Below are 20182 nucleotides of genomic sequence, written 5' to 3'. Positions count from 1 at the left end.
CCTATTCCATTACATTTTAAACAAACACACACACCATTCATTCCTTGCATCTCTTTGAACCAACACAAAAATATCGACCCCTTGACCCACCAATAAGGGAGAGGAGTGATTTGGTTCGAAGCAAACACATAGATTTTGAAAAGAGGGGGTATAGGGAATGTCCTTGCCTGCTTGCAGTGAGCCATGCATTGTTGCATACTGCGGCGACGCAAGTGCACACGGGTTTTTTTGTATTTTTGGTCTGGTTTGGTTTTCGAGATTGATCAAACAAATCCCCCTTTTTGGTCATTAAAGAGGTACCCCACAACCTAGGTCGAAATATTACTGCGCGATAATTGAACAGTGTCAAAGTGATGTTTAGAACATCAATAGGTGTATCGAATTTAGATCGATCAATAATTAGCGATGAGCGATGGGTTGTGAATATATATAAATATAAATATAAATAAATAAATAAATAAATTAGGTGATACTAGATGACTCGCTGTATTGGTCAATCATTTCGTGATCGTGATTAAAGAATGAAATTTAGTGGATCGGCTTGTTTGATCATTCGGCACGATTATGTAGTTTTTCTTTCTTGAAGGTGATTCAAAATTTTGAAAATTAGGCGCCAAACCCGTTGTTCAAAATTTTGGTCGATGGTGTTATATGACATGCATGTTTCGAGTTGGTTATAATAATCCCTATTTATTCCATAATAATAATAATAATAATAATATAAGAGCAAAGAATCTACTTTTACATTCTGAGAAGAACCTTTAAGAAAAAAAAGTGTGTAGTTTATCATCATCAATCATCATTCATCATTCATCGATCAAGATCACTAGATATATATTCTTGCAGTATTAGTTGTATAAGATCTTTCGTGTACCAATCATATAATATAGCATAAAGAGTATCTAGATAGTGATAGTAGTTTTTAGTTTGAACAACAAACATCACACATATAGTATTATATGCATAACAACAACAAACATGAATCTATCTATGAAAGAATTATAAAACGAATGAATGGCATTCCATTCAACCAAACCACCAAACCAACCAACCAATCATCTATTTTAAAAGAATTTGCCAACCAACCAACCACCACAAATTGATGGATGGTGGAAATAAATATTACACACACACATATGAGACGATATAATAATAATAATAATAATAATAATAATAATAATAATAATAATCGTTTTCATCTGACACATCTGTCTATCTTTCAAACTCCATTTGTTAGAGATGGGTATACATACATCCATCCACTCCAATCAATCATCCCTCACAATCACCAAACCACACAATTTAATTTAACCCTTCCCTCCCTCACACACATCAATCTATAAATCAAGATACTCATAATAATAATAATAATGGTAGAATCCATCTAACCATTATCACTTTGTTGGTTGGTTAATTGGTTGGTTGAGTTTGTCAACCATCATCATTCTCACCCATTTCGTTCCAGTTTGATTAATCATCCTTTTCATCATTACTTGTACTCTTGTTTTTTTGTAGTAAAAAGTACTACTTTTAATATTATTATCATCATCATAGACAGTTGTTGTTAGTAGTAGTAGTAAATTTCAATTCATCATCAGTCACTCAGTCACTGTCAACCATACCTTACATTATTAATTCTTGGTTTTTTTAAACAAAAATAGAAACAAAAACCAACAATATATTTATAGATATAAATAGGATAGGAAAGAAAGAAAGAATTATTATAATTCTAGTGTACAGACAGGTGTTTGTTTGGAAAAACAAATATAGACAAAAACAATATGATCAATATTGTCAATGATCAAATCCTACCAACACCCCCTGCTTCACCCATGAAATTACAGGGAGACGGAGACGGAGGTGGGGATGGAGATGTAGACATGAATGGAAATGGACGAGTGGTTAGATCAGACTCGATCAGTGATATAGCCATCATGTCTAAACAATTTCTTAGCCCATTCTCTAGACACAGAGCATCAACTGTCTCTGGTGCTTTGGCATTCTCCTCCGGATTTACTAATAACCCTAATGGTACTGGTACAACCGCTGTTTACAACAACAACAACAACAACAACTATGGTAATAGTGGTATAGTGACTACAGCAACAATGGCGACATCATCAACATCATCTTCAACAACAACAAGACCAACAAGTGAACAATTATTTCATCAACTTGGAAACCATTATCAACAACATCAACAGGGAACACGACCAACTTCAATGGATGATAAAATAACAATATCATTATCAACCGAGATGATTCATGGCAACACCAACAATAACCATTGTAATTTATATTCTTATCAAACTCCACAAAAGAATCCATCCTATACAATTAATGAAGATGATGGGGAGAATACAACTCCAATCTCATCTCCCTTGACTCCCATCACTCATTATGACTTGTCACCACGTGGACAAGGTATTATTAAATTGGATCTATTACAACAACAGCAGCAACATCAACAACAACAAAATAATCAATTGTCTCCATATTCGTCACACTCGACATTTGTGGCGAGTGGTAAACGATGTACTCCAGGGACATCAACAGTCAACAAACGATCATCTACCTCTTTATTGGCATCTCCCATGTTATTGAGTGGTGGCGGTGGTGATTATCATCATGGACATGGTGCAGGCGGAGATGTTATAACACCACCATCAAGTCCACTTCATGGTAGTGGTACAACCGGTACAGGTATTGGTCAAACAACACAACAAATATATCAACAACAAATATACCAATACCAACAACAACAACAAAATCAAGCCAATAATACATTAAAAGTATTTTCACCACCTCGTCGTAGAAAGACTTGTGCCAATTTACATGCACGAGTATATAATTCCCCATCACCAAATACAATGTCACCATCACCTGCCATTGTTCTCACTCCACCTCCCACAGAGTCATTGTCAGATGACTATAACAGTACTGAGAATGATGCAGTAACAGCTGTCATGATGGCATATGCTGATGCCCGTAAACTACTGCAACAAGGTGTTGCCTACTTGCCCGCCGAGCTTCTTCTCAATATATTCCAATATTTCACAGCAGAACAAATCTGCAAGGTTGGTATGACATGTAAATGGTGGCAGATTGTCGCCGAACAAAATACACTATGGCTCTCTAAATTTACCGAACGTTTTCAACGTCCTCAAAATATTATCGATCGTCTAACAACTATTAGTAAAGAATCTTGGAAAGAATTATATATTCAACATTGTATGTAGAAACATTAGATATCTATGTATTTAGATCTGTTTATTAATTTATATTTGTTTTCTTTTAAGTTTTTTTGGATACATCATTTAGTGAAATTGAAAAGATATTAGTATTATTTCCAGTTACACCAGAATATGAACATGATATTACAATATTATTAAACAAAGTATTAAATTATTTACAACACACTGAATCAGTGACAGAGTATATATTGAAATTGGAGCATTTGAAAACAATCCATTTGACATTTGGAAACAAGGTAGAGGCTGCCATATGCCAATTGAATCACAGTCAGCTGATCAGTTGGTCAAATGACGCAGACATTACATTTAAAGAAGAGTATGGGTATCCCATGGAATCACAATCCGATCGTAAAGAGAGACTACTAAACAGCTCACTCGAATTGTTTATGGATGGAAAGTATTGGGAGCGAGGTTTGGCAATCATTAAAAAACTTCGAAAAAAATATAAAAAAGATATACAACAAAAAGGTTTACAACAACAACAACAAAATCAACTTATTAAAAAATTGGTTAGTTTAAGTGTATGTAAACTTTAAAAAAAAAAAGAAAAAGAAAACAAAAAGAAAAATACTTATTTGTTTGTGTAGAAATTAGAACATACATGTTATAATTCAATTGAACGTAAAGAAAGATTTTTTGAGGAATATTTCCTTGTTGAATTTAGAGGAAAGGGGTTCCCGAAATCAGTCGATGGCAAAAAGTATATATTTAGGGGTCGAGAGTTGGAGAAGCTTGGAAACTTTGTTGGACGTATGAAAAATAGATTCCCGGGTGCAAAGGTTGTCCCAAAGACTGACAAGGACGATATTTTGACTGGACAGTACATCCACATTCGTCCTTGTAAGCCTGTATCAATGCCAAAGGATTTTGCAAAGACTACTGGTACTGGTGAAAGTTTGGATAACTTTAGTGGTGGTGGTAGTGGAGACATGAGTAGATCAAACTTTAAAGATCTCCAATCCTACATTAATAACAACTCCAAGGTATTTTTCTTTTCACTTCCATTTAAAAAAAAGAAAGAACCTAAAGAGTTGGATGGTCTATCCCAACAACCAACACAACAACCAGAGAATGAATTTTTAGATTTATGGACTTGTCATACATACATTGTATCTTCTTCGAGTTTTCCTAATTTGATTAGGTGTAGTGAGGTACAGGCAATTATAGAGATTGAACGTAACCCATTAGAGAATGCAATTGAAACGTTGGACAAGAAGAATAAGCAGCTCGATGGCATATTTGAAGTGACCAAGATGCAAAAGGAGTGGTCTAACAACTTGACCATGGCACTTAATGGAGTGGTCGATGCGGCAGTGTCGGGTGGAGTCAACATGTATCGCGTGTTTTTCAGTCTGTCCTACTTGCAAGAGAACCCAGGTCACTTGGACCTACTCAAGCGACTCAAGGACCTGTTGTTTTCACAAAAACGGTTGTTGGCATGCGGACTCGACTTGCACGCACACTATTGTCCAATGAATATGAAAGCATTGCAAAACAAGATGGAAGTATGTTTTGAAAAGTGGAAGCAGATTATCGAGGAGCTTGTCATTTACTCGCCACCAGAGACCCCAACGATTGCCAGGCCACCCTCCCCTATTAATCTCATCGATGAGATTGATATTCAACAAATGGTCGTCCCACCAAAATTACAAACTACAAAGTCTCCCGTCAAGTCAACAGCATCTACAGCAGAAGTAGTAGTCACGAAAGATTCACCAAGAAAGATCCTAACTAGAAAGGATTCCCCTATTAAAAATGTTCAACAACAACAGCCAACAACAAGGAGCGACTCCCCCAAACACCAAATCCAACAATTGTCAAGTCAACTCAAGGAAATTAATCTATCAACTAACAACAACAATGTAGTTGGTGTTACGACCCCACCGAGTACAGTAGTAGTAGTGCCGTCACCAGTTCATCAACCTGCAGCATCTTTGATTCCAACAAGTGCCGGTCCAAGAAAACCTCAAATATCAACTATTTCGACCATGACGTTAACTACTGCACAGGGAAAAATAACAAACATCAGACACCAACCAAACAACCATTATTCTCACCGCGAAAATCACCTTCTTCGTCATCTGCTGCCATGCCACCACCATCTGCACCGCCTGCCAAACCGACGGCCAAGGTTGTACCCAAGACATCCAAGACACTGGCAACACCAACCAAGAAGCAGTTGTTGGCCAATCCAAACACGTTGGGATTGTCGGCTAGCAAACCACCTATAACTGCCAAGCAGCTAACCAGTGGTAGTCCCAGTTTAGCACCACCCATGCACATTAAGCCATCGTCCTCATCGGTATCGTCTACCTCGTCGTCGACCGTTAGAAACACCAGTCCCGGTCTACGTCCCTCATCCAGTGCATCAAATCTTAATGCTCTAACAACACAATCCACTACTATGATGACAACCACCACGACCACTACTACAACTACGACCACTACCTTTTTGACTACCCCACCTTTGGCATCATCACCGTCCCCATCCCCATCCACCACACAACCATCATCTGCATCATCCTTGTATAGACCAACTCTTAGTCTCTTGGCCAAACGCTCAAAAGAGAATACCAGCACTTCCAATGTATTAGTAGCACCACCAACACCAGCCTCACCAAGAAACCCTAAACCTAATCTAAATAGTACAATGGGTTCAACTGGCAGCAGCAGCATCAGTCGATCAACCCCACCTCTAAGTGGACGATCCACCCCAACCAAACCATCACCAACACTAATTTCTCAATTACAATTACATCATCAACAACATCCTCAACCTCAACAACAACAACCACAACAACAATCTTCTAAAACTCAACCACCACTAAAGTCACCGAGAATATCTAAAATCACTAAAACAACAGAACCCAAAACACCACCACCATCTACAACATCCAAAGGATCCTCTTCACTCTCTTCATTTTCCCTCACAACCATTAAAAAGAGATTGTCACTCGATGGTAACGGTAGCAGCAGTAGTAGTGCCGGTAAAAGATTATCAATGATTTTTAAGGAAACTCCTATTTCCATGGTAGCCAACAGTACCAACAACCACCATGCCCATGCTAGTAAACCACCTATTAGTAGCAAGGGTTCATCATCTTCTTCATCAACTACCAATCAAAACAGTAATCCAAATAGTAATAGTGGAACTGCAACTAGTGGTAGTAGTATGACTGGATTAAAATCATTGAAAAAGATAGCATTATCCAAACAATCTACATTACCAACTACTACCATTTCACCACCATTAAATGGAACACTAACCAAACCAACGACTTTACCAACGACGACAACAACGAATAACTTTACCTATCCCAAAGATGAAACACCCAAATTACACAAGGTGCCAAATCGTGGAGCTCTAACACCCATTCCAATCACACTTAGTTTATCACATCATCCATCATCCACTTTATTATCATCATCTTTATCATCTGCATCTACAACACCACCACTATCATCATTACCATCATCATCATTGTCATCAATATCATCTTCCAACAACTAACCTTAATTTAATTCTAACCATAATAATATTTAACCATATCCATCATCATAGTATTTATACCAATCTATAATCCATATATAGCATTTAGAAATAATAATAAATTATATTAAATTATTTATTTATTTGATCATTACCAAATCAATCAAACCAATATCTATTGCTCTCATCTGAAAGTGAAATATATAGATTGATTTTAGATTCACAATTTGATAATGTTATTGCCTTGTGTTGATGTACGTCGTTTATATATTGTATGAGTGTATAGAAACCCTCTCTCAAAAAGAGAGAGAGAGAGTAGTAGTATTTACAAATTCGTGTTGTTTATATAGGGTGTTCTTGGTGTTATGAAAAGGATAGATATATAGTCGATTGATTGATTGTGATTTATAACATTCCTCCAAGTGTTTCTTTTAAAAATAAACCATCCTATATAAACACGATGATTCAATGTATGTTAGATGATGATGATGAAAGTGATTTCAATCTTCTATATATTTTATATAATATACATACATCAAACTTTCTACTCAAAATATACTTGTTCTTTACCTTTTCTTTAAAGGCATTTGATAATCTGAATCTAAAGTATTCATAGTTTGTAAACTGTAAATCTCTGCTTGCCTTTCGAAGAATGTCTCTATATAGATGTATTACTTGTTTTCTTGATACCATCGTTGTTGGAATTTGAATTTGATTAATCACACAATAAATATGAAATTATGAATAATGATCAAATTTGGTTTGATAAAGATGAACATGCTTCCCAACCAAAAATTTCATTTTACTATTTCTTTTTTTGTATTGAACAAGTTGTAATACGGTGTTGAAGACTGTTGCGCTCAACTTTTATACATATAAACATTCCTCATATTAGAGTACTTTAGTAATCCCACTCATTTACATAGTTGCTCACGGTTGGTTTGCTGCAGAGAATGGTAAATTGGAGTTATCAACAACCATAAATCGTATGTTAACTTATTGGCATTCGCCAAAAATGTGTTTAGCTCTCGTATACTTTACATCTACAAATACACATTGTGTACAAAACTTCTTTTATATCTTTATAGGAACCTTTTAATCTTTCATTTCAAAATCTTATTGTCTTTGGATATCTCCTCTTGATTGTCATTTTGGTTCCTGGCCAATTACTTACAAGGTGTCCTCTTGGGTCCTATTAGAAGAAAAAGTAGATAGATTCTATTAGATCAATCTACTATTTCTTCTAATAGGACCCTGCTCCCTGGAACACAGTCTATTGACCAAACAACCAAGAGTAGATGAATCTTTATAGCTATGATCAAGTTTCAAAAAAATAATAATATTATTTAATAAATTAACATGCTATTAAATATAAGATTCTTCTTCTTCCTCTTCTTCTTAATCTTTATATGGGTTAAATGATTATTATTAGTTTATATATTTATTTGTTTATTTTTAAGACATTAATTCTCTAGCCTTTTCAAAAGCAACAAAACATGCTGCATTGGCAGGGAATGAACGAATAAAACATGGAGTGAAACCCTTGTAGAACCCGGCAATACCTTGTTGTTTGTAAATCTTTGAAGCGCAATCAATGAGACCTTGGAAACGACGTTGTGATGGGACGATGCTATCGGTTTGGAGAGAGGATTTGATAACATCGATTGGGAAGGTGAGTGTCCAGTAAGACATACCACCAATACCACCAGATACCAACACCTTCCATGTTGGCAAGTCTTCCAAAAGTTGACCTGGCTCTAAAAAGGCACGACGGGCCAATTCATATGATGCAAAGTAACAGCAGTTGGCTGGTACATTACGAACAAGTGTCGAACTGAATCCTTGATAGACACCTCTGATACCTCTAGATTGATAGATTTTCTTGGCAACGTCGGCCAAACCGTTGAATTGTGTCTGTCCAGGCACCTGTAATTGACTCTTGAAGAGATCGACGGGTGACTCTACAAAGGCAATAGTCAAACCGGCAATAGCACCAGCCTTGGCCAATTGCTCAACACTCAACTCTTCCTTGCTATCACCTTGAATCGCCTTTTTAGCTTGACCATATGAAAAGAACATAACTGCATTCATTAAACATAATCCAACCAATGGTGATGTTACTCCTTTATATAATCCTCCAAACTAAATTTGATAAGATAGATAAGATAGATAAGATAGATAAACATTTTAGATTATTGTTGTTATGTTTGTACATGTATTGTGTTGTATTACATACACCTTCTTGAGCAATAGTTTTCTTTAGACAATCCATTGTACCACTATATAAAGGAGCACCGACTGGTTGGGTTTGTAATCTGACCTTGATGGTATCAAGGGGATGACCAGTCACGAGCTGGGCAACACCACCAACTGAACCAGCTACAATATCCTTTGCTGCTGTTGCAAAGAATGATTCTCTCTTTACTTCGTTTGACATCTTTGTATATATCTATATAATATATGTAAACAGAGAAGTATAAACTAACCTACACACTAAATCAGTTTCATCTTCAAGCCTCCCCCATTCGACACCATCAAAGATCTTTTCTCAAGACCGAAAAAATTTTTTATGCACACCCTCCTAGTATCTTTCAGACAATTGGAAACAAATAATATGTATCCAAAGATACAGTTCAAAGATACAGTTTATTAAAAAAAACAAATGATGGATTAGACAAATCCGAAAAGGGAAAGAATGAATTGTCCTTTTGAAGTTATGAATCAAGTCCTTTGACTCTGTGTGAATGTATAATAAGATCTCTTTGAATGCACTATTTGTAGTGAAGTGAATATTGACAATATAATAATAACCAACCACCATATTTAAAACATTATGATATTAGATATCTAAATATAAATATAAGTATAATCATTGCAAGCACTATAAATAAATAAATAAAATAAATGACTATTTTTTTTTTCGTTCGGTTCTTTCAGCAATCAAAAATAATATAAAAAGTATAAGTATATACCTTCTTTAAATTAAGAGATTTATCTAGATCAAAGAATGACAACAATCAAGAAAGTACCTATTTCAAACTTTGCTTCAAATGATCAATTAGGTTTGATTGCATACTCTTTAAATAATATATTACGTGTTTTCAACACAAAGTATGTAATTGAGTAAAAGATGAAATGATTGATTGAAACCCAATTTGTTAACCTCTATCTCTTTCTCTCTATCTACTATCTAGGACATCAACATTTATTAATATAGATGCTACTAAACAACATCAAGAAGCTATTAAATCGATTGAATTTAGCAAAGATGGTACTCATTTGATTACATCATCAAACGATAAGACTATCAAAGTTTGGAATACTACTGATTTATCATGTATCAATTCAATGTATGAAATACAATGAAATGAAACAAACTTGGATCAATCATTTATTAATATTTATTTATGATTTGTTTTAGTGATACACCAAAGAAAATATCATCAGCACAATTAACTCTTGATAACAAGTCTGTTGTTATTGCAGACAAGGCAGGTGATGTTTATATCTACAATCTTGACGATACCAAGGAAAAGTTGGAAAAAGATAAAAAGGATGTTGAAGATGGAGAGGAAAAGAATCTTCTTCTTGGTCACTTTTCATCCATCACTGATATGATCTTTTCAGATTGCCACAAATACATTCTTACAGCTGATCGTGATGAAAAGGTTAGAGTAAGCAAATATCCCCATGCTTTTGATATTGAATCTTTTTGTTTAGGTCATACTCAGTAAGTAGAAGAAGAAAGAAAGAACTCGAGACAAATCAAACCATTATGTTACTAATAATTATGTCTATTTAGATTTGTATCTAAATTATTAATTAAAAATGATATATTGTTGACTGGATCTGGTGATGGAACTATTAAAGTTTGGAAATGGAAGGATGGACAATTGTTACAATCAATTAACATGTTTGACAAGATAAAGAATGAAGCACCAGAACCAGCTGCAGTATTGACTACCATCCCATTGTATATCTCTAATGATCGTGTCTATGTCTATGTCGAAGAGCATTCAACCCTTTTCACTTTCAAATATGCCAACAATGTTATTGACGAGTCGTCATTCTCCTCGATCCAACTCGAGTCCTCTCCACTTGCCGTCCAAGCTGTCGACTCTGGAAATGTTCTCCTCGTATCGTTATGGGCTACCACCGACACCACTCCACTTGTCGTTGCCATTGACACTGCCAAGAGTGTCGTCATTCCAGACCACTCTCTTGCCAAGACTTTGAATGAAAAGACAGAGGTTCCAGCCCTTGGCGACAAGGAGCTCAAGGAACTCTTTGACACCACCTTGCAATCACAATTCAAAAAGTACAGTGGTCTCAGCGAAAGAAAAAAAATTCATATGGAAAACAAGAACAAAGATGACCAACCAGAAGCACCCTTGAAATTAAGAAAAATGACTACCGAAGGAGCTGCTGAAGTTTCCAAATAAATCAATCAAACATAAATATTATAAACCCACGTATATACGAAATAGGGAGTCCAACCTTTCTTACCTTCGTGTAAAAATCATTTAATTTTTTTTAAACCCTTTTTTTACAACCAAACTACTCAACGGGTACGAGATAACAATGTTTTTTGATTGATAGCTCACCAGATTTATATATTATATATTAAGAAGAAGAAGAAGAATATTAGTATCACCAAGTAACTCTCTTACTACCTTTAATGTCAAGTTTGGAATTCTTAAACAAGGAAAAAAGATATAATTAGAATAACAGTGCGTTGTGTCAATCATCAAATAATAAACCGACCAATCAATCAGACAAGAATAGAACAATCATATTGTAAGGAATCACACACACAACTCCTCCTTCAAGAGAGGAGTTGATCATCATCACACACACAGACACACAGCATTGATGTTGGTCGGTCATTCAGTTCATGATCACTATGCAATAATAACAGTCAATACTGTATAGAGTCAACAACATAATACAAAAAACTTAATAACAACGTGTCAAGCACAGTTGAGGAATGGTGGAGAGAGTGAAAGGTGTGGGGGGTGTGAAACAAGATATAGGTGAAACGCAATAACAACAACCGTCGTCGATTCAATTGTGGTGTTTTTTTGTTAGAATAGGTGTGATTGATTATCGCTGTTGTTATTGCCTATTGTCATACATACATAAATTATTATTAGTATTATTATCTCTAGGTTTTGTTGATAGAAGAAGAAGAATTAAATAAACAAGTAATCTATTCCCACACATCCTAAATCAAAATCACATTGGTTTAAACTATAGTAGTAGTTTGTAATATAATAATAATAGCAGTTTTTGTCAATCAATTTCGATCACAGCAAACAACAACGTTTTCACTCCTTTATCAAATATCCCAACGCTTAAACACACCAATTCAACAAATCGAAATCAAGAAAAAATTAGTTAAACAAAGAAAAGAAAACAGAAAAGAGAGAATAGTTAATCGATAACAAAACAAACAAGTGTACTCTTTTGATTATAATTACATATACATACCTTATTCATAGATTCACGTGAATTGTGTAAACAAACTCGATACACCAACCCAATACATACATTTGATCGATCAATAACCTCTATAGCTATAATCAGTCATTCTAACATTTGATTCTTTTTAATATAGATAGATAGATAGATAGAGATAGAAGGATAAACAAACAAACATAACATACCTTGTAGCATTATTATTATTATTACTATTATTTATTGGATGAAATAGAGAAAGAAAATGAAGGATCCATCACTAGAAGAGGTATATACAAACAACTACAACAACAACAAACATATACTACGACTACTATTATTATTATTATCATCATCATAATGGAAGAAGAAGAATTTTTGGTTCATTTTATATTATTATTATTATTGGTATTGGTATAAAATTTATTATACTATAGGTGATGATTTCATACCCACCCAACACCATCCTTTTGCACCTCCTTTTCCCAACACACACCTTTCTCTGCCTTTTTATGTTTTATTAGATTAAAATATAAAAGTTATATATTGTTTGTCCAAAATTCATAACAACACACCAACAATAATAACAACTACTCTTACTCCGACACTACTCCTACTATTATTATTATTATTATTATTATTATTCCAAATTTTAAAAAACTATAATCATTTATATATTATATATTATTCGAATGAATCAAAAATAGTAGAGAGAGAGAAAAAGAAAGATGACATCATTCATCCCATTGTTTTGTTCATTGGCTCTATTAGTACTATTCATCATTGTCATTATTATTTATGTTAAACTCTATGCATTGGAAGAGGAAAATAATCATCAAAGAAATAGTTATAATGGTGCAGATACCATTTTAATTATCAATCATCATAATGACAATGATGATAATGATAATGATAATAATAATGATGAAACCAGACGATTATTATCAATTAATCAATATGACAATGATTCAAATGATACAAACAATACAACAACATCAAGCAATTACGATAACAATTTCTTTTATGAAAGTGATTCTTATTCTTCCAATATCGATGATGATGATAATAACAACAATACGAATAATAATAATAGTCATCAATATTTTCAATTAACTTCAATTACTAATAATATTAAATCAATTTTAAATCAAAACAATCAAATCGATCCATTATTATTACTCAAACAGAAAGCAGCCATTATAATACAAAAATATGTTAGAGGATGGTTAGTTAGGATACACTATGCCGATTTTTGTAAGTACTTTAAATGGAAACAATTAAATATATAATAATACAAATACTTATACTTCTTCTTCTTTCTATTAGTTAAAAAGATAAAATATAGGAAATTTATTATCAAAGAGATTATAAATTTTGAAAAGACATATATTTCTAAATTGACAATGTTGATTGATCATTTAAAGACACCATTACTAGACAATCATTATAGGTCAATGATATCATTGGACAAGGTCAATCAACTATTTTCAAACATTGATGAGATTTTACATCTCCACAAGAGTATTTTGGAAACATTCACTTCTTCTCAACCACCTTATCTTGTTGGAAAGATTTATATTGATATTGTAAGAAACAAAAAAGAAATAATAATAATATATTACATATTAATCTTTTTATCTTTAGTTACCATCATTTAAAATTTATATACCATATGTTAAAAATTATAATAATGCATTCAAGATTTATTCATCGTTGGCAGATGATGAAGAGTTTTCTCAGTTGATAGAGATATTTGGATTTTTGCCGAGTTATTTGATTCTACCGATTCAGCAGACACCTAGATATGTCTTGTTGTTTTCCGATCTTTTAAAACACACTAATCCGCAGAATCAAGACTATGACAGTCTCAAGGTGCTGATTGACGAGGTTCGCGCGACTGCCTCTAGCATCAACCAGTGTATTTCTACGAGTGTAGAGGATGACGACGAAGAGGACAATGAGGTGATGGCGCCACGACCAACGTCCAAGAATAACCATCATTCTACTCCTCCAAGACGTCCAGCGAGTGCGTCTAGTAAACACAGACCACGCAACAGCATCGCTATGCATAAAGAGGCGATCAACTCGATGCTACAGTCTCCTCCACCCACATCATCACACAATCCAGCCGACTATGCACACCTCCCCTCCTATCTACGTCCCACCAAAGCATCGGCTGCTTGGAGTCGCCAAAAAGTAGAGTATACTCCACAACCAGTGTGGAAATCATCGGGTACTGGCAACGACTATATCACAAACTACACCTACCAATCAACACCATACGTTGAAAAGGGATCACCTCTCTTTATCGACCGTACACCTAGCAAGGGTCAACCCGTGTGGCGTCCAAACAGTCCATCCCCAAAGTCATTCAACTACCCCAAGGAAAACTATACCCGCTCAACCAAGGTTCAACCCAACCGTCCAGTCTCTCCACCCCCCAAACCAAACTTTTTCAATTATCCCGATCTTTCTAGTAGTAGCAGTAGTAGTAGTAGTAGTCTAAGTAGCAGCAACACCACTTCTCCAATGTCTTCTGGTATTTCATCTCCATCTATTTCCTCTACCTCGTCTTCTGAAGGTGTATCTTCTTTCAAACCACCACTTGGCAAAAAACAATTAAGTTCAATTTCTCTTTCTACTACTACGACTACGACGACTAGTAATCATAGTAGTGGTAGTGGTAGTAATAGTATAGCGACAACTCCACCAATATCACCAAATAATCATCTTTCAACAACAGAGTAAAAAAAATATATATATAAAATAATAGATGGATCATGAAAAAAGAAAGAAAACAAAAGATAGAGTAACGATGACGGGTTGTAATATTGAATAAATATTTGCAATCAAAAAGTCATCCCCTATATCAACCAAATCAACCAAATCAATTCATTTATTACCTTCACATGACAATAACAATCATCCATACTCCTCCCAGTAAATTATCCTGTAAAATTTAAATACTAAACCCAATATTCCTTCCTCTTCACAATCAATCCCCCTCCCTCCTCCCGACGAATCAAAATATATAATAACAAATAAAAGAAAACACTTTATAGTTTATGATCACAAATAACTGTGCGCGATACTATCTCCTTTTAGATTTTTAGAGATTGTATAGATAGTATGTTTTAATTTTAATACAGATAGATTTATATATGTGTAGTAGGGTAAAGAACTTTGAATCCTTTCCCTTCGAAGCAGGCATGATGTTTGTCCATAGTAAGGTTTGTGATAGAGCACTATCATCGTGATAAATGTAGTTCAGTGCCAATCATCAGCTTTGAAGAAGCAGACGAGGAACGATTCGTTCGTTTTTTCATCCCATACCCCGTCTAACGAAAAAAAAAATCATAGTAAGAGCTATTTACTATGGACAAACATCATGCCTGCTTCGAAGGGAAAAGGATTCAAAGTTCTGTCATACCCGATTCCTCAAAATGATAGGTAGAGCAATGTATATTTTAATTAATTACTTCTCAGGAATTCCTTGTAGGTCTAAAAAGGTGGCGTTGCAAGTTGACAACGAGAAACAATTCTTTTGTTCCTCAAAAACTATTATTATTAAACTAGAAGAAAAATACAAAACAACATACACAACTATTATTATTATAGTACATATCAGATGACTGCTGCTTATTCAAAGATATCTGAATGTCGATTACAAGATAAATATTGTGTCACAGATACTCTTTTTAGACCATCTTTATGTTTTCTATCCTATCTGTCTATCATTCATTCATTCCAAACATTCCATTACAAGTTGTGGTCATATGACACACACATAATAATAATAAAAGATAAGAACAGACCTACAGCTAAAAAGAATGAAAGTGTACTTTTGGATGGAGTAATAATAAACTGAATGTGAATTGAATGTGAATGAAATTGTTATAATAATAATCGTGAGTTTGTAATTAAATAAACACATAACACTAAAAACAGATATACAACTATCCCTCCTTCCTTCTCTCTATCTGCCACCCTCCTACTTCAGGCAGGAGATTTTAATTCAATTTCTGACAGAACCCCCCATTCTTTTTAAATCTCCACCTCGTTCTGGGGGTGGTATCTTTCACCCACATGATGAAATTTCCGCTTTTGAATAATGTTTTCGTGAAAACACTGAAATTTCACACAACCAGAGCTCTGGTTCTTCTTGTTGTTTTTGTTGATGATTTATGTTTATTCTTTTTTTTTTGCTTGCAATTAAATTACTATCTCTACTACTACTATTTCATTAAAGAACTATCACTATCACTATCACTATCATATTCAAAAAAGATATTTTTATTTAAAAAAATTGTTGTAGTGCTCGTTCGTTCGAACGCATCGTCATAAAAATAGAGAGATCTCTCAAAAACAACAAACCAGCAAAGACAGAGACATAGACTGTTTTTTTTTTCTTTTCTTTTCTTTTCTTTGTTGTTTATCTTCACCAGTAAACAAACATCATCCCAGTATATAATATATACTGTCGTCTCGTCCTATACACTCTCTCTCTTCGATCGTCGTCGTGTGCGTGTTGTTGTTTTATATAACATTTTTTAAAAACACCGTTCGAATAGTAAAGTGTGTTACAATAACAACAAACAATAGTAACTCAAGCAAACTTAAAAGAAAGGTAGAACATCATCAACAACAACAACGATAGAAATAAAGTAATAATAATAATAATGGGCGACACTGAACCACTTGTTATATACCATTTGAATGACCCAGCCATTCAACCTAGTAACAATAGCAACAATACCAACTCTTCTGTCAATAATAACAATAATAATGTAACGAGTAATATACCTATAACAACAAGTACACCAGAAAATACATTCTACACAATGGATCAAGTTAAAAAACACAACAAAGCAACCGATTTATGGATGGTTATCCAATCCAACGTTTACGATCTTACACCCTTTTTTGACCAACATCCTGGTGGTTCCATTATTTTGGTAAATATCCCTTTGCTTCACTCGCTTTGATATCATATCACATTAATGCTATTTCTAATTATTAATTCAAAACCACCCTTTCTTGATATTATTTTAGGAAGGAGCAGGCAAAGATTCAACATACCTTTTCGAGGATATTGGTCATAGTGATGATGCATACGATATGTTGGATCAATATTTAATTGGTAAATTATTGCAGTCACCAAATATTAGAGATTCATTCTAAAATGTACTGGTGCCAAACAAAACCAAAAGGGTACAACCAAACAATTACAAATGTGTCCACAACAACAATCAATGACCACCACCACGTCGTCTACTTTAGTGTGTTGTGTCCAAAGAAAAGAGATTCTATTGTGCTGCTTGTACAAAGTGCACCTCTTGTAAAATTATTATTATACTAACCAAACCGAGACCATACACTATGGCCCCCCAACCCATTCAAAATATAAATAAAAGATTCAACAAACAAAGAATAGCATAATAGCCTTTTCTTTGCTTTGTATTCATCATCCAACAACCAACCTTTTTTCCAATCCATTCATACTTGGAAATCTTTTGTTTTTTTTTCTCATCAAATTACTTGTTTTGGCTCGAGTACAAAGCAAACGTTTACTGTCATTGTTTATTCTTCTTAAACTTTATAGATAATTATATATATATATATATCTATTAATTAGATGACACATAGACAGAATGTAATATTCAGTGTATTTCGAAACACTGTATTGATAAAACATATATTTAGATGTATCAACTCGATCAATCATCCCTACCTCACATGCAATCCTCAAGACAGCAACAATAACAACGAGAATAACAACAAGTATATAATCAAGTTGACCAAGTATAGAGAATGGTGTGATGCAACATTGATGGTTCAAAATGGGTACAATAATCTATTGATTGACAAGATCAATAGAAATCAAGTGATTGTCAACTTTACTTCAAGAACCATTCAAGAGTTATGCAGTAGTCGTTCAACAACACTAGACCACCTACAATTCTTCCTCAACCATGCAACAACAAGTCTATTTTTTATTGGAGGCCGTTCATTGATCATTCAAGCATGCAACGGTGGCAATATCAATGTTGTAAAGACACTTCTTCAAATCACTCATCCTCTCCCATTACTCTACAACACTGTCAACTGTATTCAAGCAATATTAAAAAATATCAACACAACTTCACCTGAATCAACCATTCAATTATTAAAGTTATTCTTAATTGATAATAATAATAATAATAATAATCAAAATAATCAAAATAATAATATATTATTTGGAGAGAATGGTATAATGAATCCAAAGATTATATTTCAATTGGGTGATCGAGATTTGATAGAATTGTATTATCAAAATGTTGCAGAGACAACTCCAAAAAGTAAATCAAACTATGATGCTGTTAGATTGGCTATGGTCAACCACAAGGATGGTACAAATAGACTGAAACTTTTGGAACAGTATAACCAGTGCTGTGGAGTAGACGATCATTTGGAATACACCCGGGATATGATGAAAGAGAGGTTTGGAGCAGACACGTTGGATCCAGTTGAATTGGACATGTTGGTATTTAATCATACAGTGTTGGTATCGACCGACTTTGCATTCACCTATTCACCAGTGATTAGACAGCTACTCAAAGAGATGTTTGATATTGGGTTGGTGCAATTGGACCGGTTCACACTGTACACTTACTTTTTTAAAAGTTTGGTGGATCAAGCTTTTACAAAAGATACGGCCGACCGCACACAAGACGGTCAATACTCTTACAGAGGGTTTGTCTTGTTTACACATCTACTTTCATTCCTTCCATTAGATATTTTAAAGGAGATGTTTGCCATTGTCGATGGCGAGGAGGATGAAGAGGAAGAATTTTCAAGCGAGGCTATCGGGCTCTCAGAATGGGGGAAATGCGCGTTATGGTTACCGTGTTGTATACATTGGAGAGACGATCGCGACGAGTATACCCAGCACGGGTTAGAAATACTCACATACATATTCGATACGTACAACAAGGACGACCAACTCGACTTGGCTGCCCCACTAACCGGTGTGGGCAGCTCAGACATACTACACTACCTCTTGGAGATGGAACGCGATACAGGACACATGCTCGAGTTTGAAGGTGACCGCGACTTGGGTGCTGCTATCGATGCGCGAGCCATCCAGTACGTTCTATCATCCTACCACAATCTGTGTATGTATGTCGACTACTCGCAGATCCTAAACGACCCCATACGTCTCATGTCGGATGATTTCCCCAGTCTCTTGGCCACTATGCAGCAACAGAGTGTACAGATGAAGCGGTCCATGTCAACAGACTTTTTGCACAAGTTTGAGCTTGTCAAGGCGAGTGTTGCAGGTCTCGGACTGACGACCGCACAAATATCAAAAATCGGTGCCAAGGGGTCGTCGGAATGCTTTGAAGCGTTCAAGGCACACTTGGATGCTAGCAGCAAGTACCCAATCATTTTCAAGGCAGCCGTACATAACCACCAACTCGAGTTTATCAACCGACATCCAGAGCTGCACTTTGCAGCCAATTATGTTGTCGGACCGAGCACCTCACCGTCGTCACTGTACACCGACTATGACACTATACGTTGGTTGTTTCGCGATAATGCCACTGCACTCGACAATAGCGACGACTACCTATTCCAATTACTCACCAATAATGGTGGAGGTAATCTTCAACTTGTCACCTCGATCTTGTTGTTTAAACGATCGGTTCATCATTATCCTCTTGATCAACAACAGACCGACTACAAAGAATACAAACAATTTAGAAGTAGATGTAAACAAGTTATACGTGCCAAGTTTCACTATTCATGGTTTGAATCGTCAGCAGAGTTGTTAATGTATTTCTATCGTCATCACTATCCTTTTAATCATTCTGACAAAAATAATAATAATAATAATGTTAATGATACACAAGTCGCTGATGGTACATTACTTGGATTATTATTAAACAATAAAATAAATAAATAAATAAATAAATTTTAAATCAATCACACACACCTACCC

General features: G+C 34.8%; 6 protein-coding genes across 6 annotated transcripts; 5 read left to right on the top strand and 1 right to left on the bottom strand.

Annotated features, from left to right (window-relative positions):
• Window positions 1–353: 353 nt before the first annotated feature.
• Window positions 354–6765, top strand: docC (DOCK family protein; the record flags this gene model as incomplete). The annotated part of the gene is made up of 5 exons (XM_004350163.1): window positions 354–419; window positions 1734–3231; window positions 3300–3775; window positions 3842–5116; window positions 5284–6765. The coding sequence occupies 5 exons, from the start codon at window positions 354–356 to the stop codon at window positions 6763–6765; spliced, it is 4797 nt and encodes a 1598-aa protein (XP_004350213.1).
• A 1434-nt stretch (window positions 6766–8199) lies between these two features.
• Window positions 8200–9181, bottom strand: mcfG (mitochondrial substrate carrier family protein; the record flags this gene model as incomplete). Its single annotated transcript, XM_004350162.1, has 2 exons — window positions 8200–8886; window positions 8981–9181. 2 exons carry the CDS (start codon window positions 9179–9181, stop codon window positions 8200–8202), a joined length of 888 nt encoding a protein of 295 aa, XP_004350212.1.
• Window positions 9182–9751: 570 nt separating this feature from the next.
• On the top strand, window positions 9752–11186 carry wdr4 (WD40 repeat-containing protein; the record flags this gene model as incomplete). The annotated part of the gene is made up of 4 exons (XM_004350161.1): window positions 9752–9855; window positions 9939–10094; window positions 10166–10474; window positions 10547–11186. 4 exons carry the CDS (start codon window positions 9752–9754, stop codon window positions 11184–11186), a joined length of 1209 nt encoding a protein of 402 aa, XP_004350211.1.
• Window positions 11187–12929: 1743 nt separating this feature from the next.
• On the top strand, window positions 12930–15458 carry gxcEE (RhoGEF domain-containing protein; the record flags this gene model as incomplete). The annotated part of the gene is made up of 4 exons (XM_004350160.1): window positions 12930–13455; window positions 13528–13787; window positions 13846–14945; window positions 15371–15458. 4 exons carry the CDS (start codon window positions 12930–12932, stop codon window positions 15456–15458), a joined length of 1974 nt encoding a protein of 657 aa, XP_004350210.1.
• Window positions 15459–16880: 1422 nt separating this feature from the next.
• cyb5C (cytochrome b5 C) lies at window positions 16881–17382 on the top strand (the record flags this gene model as incomplete). Its single annotated transcript, XM_004350159.1, has 2 exons — window positions 16881–17156; window positions 17254–17382. The coding sequence occupies 2 exons, from the start codon at window positions 16881–16883 to the stop codon at window positions 17380–17382; spliced, it is 405 nt and encodes a 134-aa protein (XP_004350209.1).
• Window positions 17383–17432: 50 nt separating this feature from the next.
• DFA_11265 (uncharacterized protein) lies at window positions 17433–20146 on the top strand (the record flags this gene model as incomplete). Its single annotated transcript, XM_004350158.1, has 2 exons — window positions 17433–17480; window positions 17837–20146. The coding sequence occupies 2 exons, from the start codon at window positions 17433–17435 to the stop codon at window positions 20144–20146; spliced, it is 2358 nt and encodes a 785-aa protein (XP_004350208.1).
• Between the last annotated feature and the right edge of the window lie 36 nt (window positions 20147–20182).

The sequence above is a fragment of the Cavenderia fasciculata genome, assembly GCF_000203815.1.
Source record: "Cavenderia fasciculata unplaced genomic scaffold Scf_EUAJFUG02HR96I-5, whole genome shotgun sequence".
Lineage (NCBI taxonomy): Eukaryota > Evosea > Eumycetozoa > Acytosteliales > Cavenderiaceae > Cavenderia > Cavenderia fasciculata.
The sequence above is the reverse complement of the archived record's forward strand: the minus strand, read 5'-3'. Positions and strand labels throughout refer to the sequence as shown.